Source organism: Physella acuta, unplaced genomic scaffold (assembly GCF_028476545.2).
Source record: "Physella acuta isolate Inbredline_101_S28 unplaced genomic scaffold, ASM2847654v3 ptg001283l, whole genome shotgun sequence".
NCBI classification, from domain to species: Eukaryota; Metazoa; Mollusca; class Gastropoda; family Physidae; genus Physella; species Physella acuta.
The window spans coordinates 247,911-254,414 of record NW_026732798.1 but is presented as its reverse complement, the minus strand read 5'-3'; the positions used below and the strand labels follow the sequence as shown (position 1 = coordinate 254,414).

At 36.1% G+C, this 6,504-nt stretch overlaps 1 protein-coding gene across 1 annotated transcript; it reads left to right on the top strand.

The window, feature by feature from the left end:
- The first annotated feature begins 1,085 nt into the window (after positions 1-1,085).
- On the top strand, positions 1,086-3,387 carry LOC131958013 (FMRFamide receptor-like). Its single transcript, XM_059322891.1, has 2 exons — positions 1,086-2,203; positions 2,853-3,387. Exons 1-2 carry the CDS (start codon positions 1,179-1,181, stop codon positions 2,926-2,928), a joined length of 1,101 nt encoding a protein of 366 aa, XP_059178874.1. The 5' UTR covers positions 1,086-1,178; the 3' UTR covers positions 2,929-3,387.
- The last annotated feature ends 3,117 nt before the right edge of the window (positions 3,388-6,504 follow it).

Here is a 6,504-nt window from a genome sequence, read left to right as displayed (position 1 = left end):
ACAGGATGTAATCAATGTCTTACATTTTCGTGCAACATATACAAAGAACATTTTTAGGAGTTGATGCTACACACTAAGGTATCATATACTGGGAAATATATTCTTGCATAATATGAAGCTTGGTATATTCAGTCAATATAGTACATTAATGTAGTGGCTAAGTGGTATGAGTATAGCTGAAGGGAAGAGGCAATCTCTTCCAACACTAACATTAAGAGCGCAGATGAAGAAGTATATCTGATTAATACGGTGGCTAATGTGAATCAATAATTCTCATTTCCAAGTTATCTACGTAATTCCTGCATTAGATGTCTGCACATAATATCTTTCAATGTGTATGCATAATGTGTCAGTATGAAGTCTACATGCAATATCAGCATAAAATGACTGCATATAATGTCTGCATACAGTGTCAGCAAAAGCCGCATAAGTTATTTGCATGACATTTATGCGTACAATAACCATTTTTTGACAACACATAATATGACAAAATCCTACCTATGCAACTAACAATATCTAGCTGAAGAAATCTAAGATGTATTTTGGATATTAACTCGTCGTACCGGCCAGGCTCTGCACTGGCTATTCTGAAAAACTTACTACGAAACACAATGAGGACAATTAGGAACGGATTCTGACCTATTATTGATTAAAACAATAAATAGTAAAAAGTACATTTAGGGCATTAAAAATGAAGGTAGTATTTAAAATAATTGTGTTTAACAAACCACATATCTATACTTTCAAATTCTATTTTTTTTTCTTCCATGAGAACCAACTAAAAGGAAGTAATTTGTTTGTTTTTCTGATGTAATGATTTTTTTTTGTTATTTTCCCCGATATAGATTTATTTAAAAAAACTATTGAAAATAAGTTTTAACAACTATACACTACCTGAAATAATTATTTTACATGTTTAAAAAATATTCTAAAAGCATGATGATAGTTTGCCACCCTTGTTTTATATCAATCTTAACAGATATATTTATGAGTGACAATTTTTATTCTAATTAGACACTAACACAATTGTAAACAAATATTTTGTTAATATTCATAAATAATATTTTCTACTCCGCAGATTGTATTTGAGAGCTGCTTTCAAAAGTTTTTGAAAAATATTTAACGCTGTTTACACATTGTATGAGAATTTAATTTACTAACACTGAGTGACCACCACAATGGCCACCAGCAATTCCTCGATGACCGAAGCCTCGCCAAACAACGGGACTTACGACGACTACAGCGCCGAAGATGGCTATTACGATATCATGAGTGTCGTTCTCTTCATCAACAAGTACTACTTGTGGATTATATTGTTCATCGGTCTCCCCGGAAACTTCTCGACCATTATCACAATCTCACGCATGCGCAGACTGGGTTCTTTTACTATGTACGTTGTACTTTTAGCCGTCATGGATAATTTGGCTATTATACTCAAAATCACCGTTTACCAGCTGCTAAATAATAAAAACGAGGTGGGGACTGGAGGATGTCGATCGCTGCTGTTTTTCGCGACGTTTTTTACCTCCTACGCCAATTGGATTTTAGTTATGATGGCGGTAGAGCGCCTGGTCGCTGTCAGGTATCCTCTGAAGATACAAAAATACCTGGGTTACAGAAGATCTGTTCTGTGGAACATCACTATCGGATTTATCCTGGCGGCGATGTACATTCCGATACTGTGGATGGCGTACTACGACGAACAGTCAATTAGCTGTAACGTACACACGGAACCATCCGAACTGGCGTCGTATCTCCACTGGACAAATATCTCGCTGTTCGCTTTCATTCCGTTCATCTGTCTCGCTTTGTTCAACGTTCTAATCCTGCGAGTCATCCGTCAGTCATTCAAGCTGAGAAACGCCCTGAGAAACGTCAACAGCTCTTCCTCCCCGCGGAGATCCACCAGTACAGACAACTCCACCCAGCGGCAGATCATGCTCATGCTCTTCACCTCCACCCTCGTTTTTGTCATTTTCATCTTCCCAGCGTGTGCCTTAACAGTCTCCCAGACATACTGGCCCGTAACGGTACTCACCCGAGGTTACGCCATCAAGTACCTCTTCAGTCAGGTCTCCTACGTACTGGCTGACTCCACGCATGCGCTAAACTTTTACCTCTACTTCCTGAGTGCGCGGAAGTTTAGGAGACAGTTTATCCGGATGTGGACGTGTAAACACGCACGGCCTGAACAGTCCACGTTGTGAGTCTTTGATATACATACTTCCGTTCTCTTCATTTTCGTCACACGTACCACTTAACTAGTTCAAAAGTAGCTAGACATGAAGAGCATTTCTTACATTCTCGTTTGCTGTTAATGTTGTTAATAATAGTTGAGTTTCTTACTTTTAGTTTTAAATTCTAAAAAATAAAACGAAAAGGATAGTATGAATTCTCCTATCGATGATTTTAATGCGATTCGTTTATTTTCTTTAAATACATATTTGTTGTAATAATTTGTTGAAAGCAGTCTTTTTACTAAAAACCACCTTTTTACCAACATTTAACCAAATTTAGGTTTAATCTACGTAAGTTCAAATTTGTCTAGTCTATAAAAAAAATGAAATGTCCAAAAAAAACCTTATTTTCAACAACATATCAAGTTACAAATATTAACTTTTCTTTTATTAGCAAGGTGAAAATCTTAACGGTTATACATTAACAATATATATATATATATATATATATATATATATATATATATATATATATATATATATATATATATATATATATATATATATAGTGAGAGAGAGATAGCTGTATTGTGGCACATAAGTACTATAAGCTTAAAATTAAAACATATGCACTAGTGCAAGCTCTAATAAATTGTTCTCTATGTCTATCCACAGTGCTCTCAAGTTTCGAAGTCGCTTCCACCGGATGTCCCTCTTCACATCCACCACCACGCGACCAACTGCACTCTAACTGACCCACACCTCTCAGTGGATAGGTGGACTCACCATGACTCATTCAGTTACTGCATTGGAGATAATCGACTAATCCCCCAGCTGTGATCAATAATCCTTCAACTCCGATCGATAATGTTCAGTATTGATCAATTATTCTTGAACCGTGATCGAATAATCACCCAACTGTATTTCCTCTCGACGAAGGTGAGGTATTACCTAAACAATGACGCTGTTGGTGCTAGAAAAAAGGCACTAGGTTTTTACCCATTGTCTCATGCACGAAGCCACAGGACAACACTTGCAGCTATTTTTTTGTTTATTGATCAACGAGTCTCGTTCATAGACGGTCTGTCTACTAGTTGATGCTAGATATAAGACTTAGAACTGTCGCATTTTAAAGACTTGAAATTTTAAACAGCAGCAATCTATTCCTACCTGAAGGAAAACAATACTCCTTTTTAAAACTTATACTCAAGCAATACTTGTTCGCACAGTGTGTGTCTGATTCAGATGGCCTTTCATTTGTAACTGTCACTTTTAGCCAGCCTGTTACACCTGGCCATCCTGTAACACCTGGCAAACCTATCACACCTGGCCCACCTATCACACGTGGCCAACCTGTAACTCCTGGCCTATCTCTCACCTGAGGCCAACCTATTACACCTGGCCAACCTATTACACCTGGCAATCCAGTAACACCTGGCCTATCTATCACACGTGGCCAACCTGTAACTCCTGGCCTGTCTATCACCTGAGGCCAACCTATTACACCTGGCCAACCTATCACACCTGGCCATCCTGTAACACCTGGCCAACCTATCACACCTGGCCATCCTGTAACACCTGGCCTATCTATCACACGTGGCCAACCTGTAACTCCTGGCCTATCTATCACCTGAGGCTAACCTATTACACCTGGCCAACCTATCACACCTGGCCATCCTGTAACACCTGGCCAACCGATCACACCTGGCCAACCTGTCACACCTGGCCAACCTGTCACCAATATGTCTCTATTGGCCAACATGATATAGTGAAGCAATTTTTCCCGGTAAACAAGCATTTTCTGCATAGAAAGTAAAAGTAAAGATCCCTTTCGGACCTGGCAATGTAGTATTTGGTGATATCTGTTCAGTTTGTTTGACACATCTTATTTGATTGTTATGAATTGTTTACCATCTCATGTGGTTATATGTTTGAGGGTATGAATTGTTTACCATCTCACCTGATTACATGTTTGATGGTATGAATGATTCGTTATCTTATAAATGACATGTTTGAATGAATTATTTACCATCTCTTAAGTGTTACATGTTAAATTGTATGAATGGTTATCATTTCAAGTGTGACATGTTTGATGGTATGAATTTTATCATTTCAACAGTAACATGCATTGTAGCTACAATGTACTTCGCAAGCGAAGTCGAACATAGTTGGACAACATGATGACGTAAATACAACCTTTCAACACTTAGCTCTAAGTTTTAAATTATGAAACTATTTCAGAAGTTTCAAACTATTATTGAGATGTCGTATTATATTGATACTTGTACTTGTTTTCAATTTAGCATGCTGGCATAAACTCGATCGCTTCCAGTCCTATTGAAGGTCTCGATTTAATCTCAGATAATGTACATAATGATCGTTGCTTTGTTATCACGAAAATGGCACTAAATTGTATTTATTTGGGTCAGCAAGAAGTTGAATGATTTTTTTTTATACAATATTTTTCTTTTTTTTTGTGTTAAAACTTTCGAGACAATGGCGATGGTTTTATACATCGATTTTGTTGATTTCAGATATTAATATTAAAGTTAGACTCAAACTTCTGCTTACTTTGCTAGAATAACTAAACTAATTTTCCAAGCCAGAGTTCCGTGTTCATCGATCTGCTCCATGTATTTTAATACTCAGCAACATTTACATTTTGAAATGAAGGCGTATCTTGCGGTTCAGTGTGTATAACATTCCAGATGATTAAACCACATATGAATAGAAACCAGTGTAAATTAAAGAAAGTTTAGCATATTTCATGTCGACAGTGCAATGCCGAGACAAATATATATATATATATATATATATATATATATATATATATATATATATATATATATATATCTTAGCCTTCTTTAAAGACCCAGAGCTAACTAATATTGAAATAGGTTGTTTTAATTTAAAGCGTACTTTAATACACGTTTTCTCAAGGCCTCTTACATGTCTATAAAGGTTTCCACGTTTAATTTAAAATTATCGACAAAATGTCATATTCTTGTTGGGTTTTGTCCTTATTTAGCTCCTGTGTAAAGGAAGATAATCGATCTTTTTAGGGGCTATGGGCGGAGCTTTTAATGTTATTTAGTTTTAAATACAAAAGATTAAAAATAAACGCGGAGTGACATCCGCTAGTTGTTATTTTATTTCTATGAGTTGTAGAGCTCACGATATTTGTGACAACTAGTATTATGATAGGGTTCTGATAACATGGTTCAAATATAAATTACTTAAACATAAATTACTTTTCGTACCGATTAGTTTATTATTCTACAAATCAAACTGCTGAGCGACTAATTTGCATTGCCTCAAATAAACCATAACATTATATAACATTTTCAAAAGAGCTTCGTGTATTTACTTTCTAATTACTTATACATATTTGTTTAATATAGCACAGACATATTTATATCCATATATAGACTACATATAGAGAGAGCTAGACTGCTAACCCAAGAGTCTCGAGTTCAATAAGTAGAACGTCCTTTAGTCGACGTTAGGGAAACAAAAGAGGCTGAGCAAAGTGCTGACCATGGTATCCCTTAATGTGACGAGTCCTGTAGAGGAAGAACTTTTATTCATCTGCCATATGTATCTCGGACACGAATGGGAAATTATATATATATATATATATATATATATATATATATATATATATATATATATATATATATATATATATATATATATATATATATATATAACGGTATTTGAGATAAATTAACGAATATATATCAGGTTGTGTTTCTTTTTTAAAAAAAGGAAGTTAACTTTTACCACAATGCTTCTCATGTCCACATAATCAAAACCAACAACATGCAGTGGGTTTATAAAAAGTATTCATCAGTTTTATTTTCTGATCTACTGTAAGGGAGACAACAGAAACATAGCCTTCCCTACGCCAGGTTGTCTGTGCCTAGAATTTATTTTTTGCTAGGCAACTCTGTTGGTGCAAGGGTTTAATCTGTATGTGATTAATGGCAAGCTTCTATAAAGGCAGGGTATTATCTGAATGTAATTATTGACGGAATCTTTTCGTTGTGAACATGTTTAACTCAGTGTTTCTTTCAAACTTTTTTCCGGGTGGTGGTGGGGGGGGGGGGGGGGAAGAGAGCGCTCGATATTTTCGGGTGAGGGGAGAGGGTGCTAAATTTTCTTGGTGGCGGACACTAGTAAAAGTATATATTTATGTTCTATATAAATCCCTTTCGTTGGGGGGGGGGGGGGGTAGACTTTCTTCTGGGGGTGGGGGGGGGGGGGGAATCTGTGAAAAAAATATGGTTTAACTAAGTAATCTTCTAACATACAATATTATTTGTTT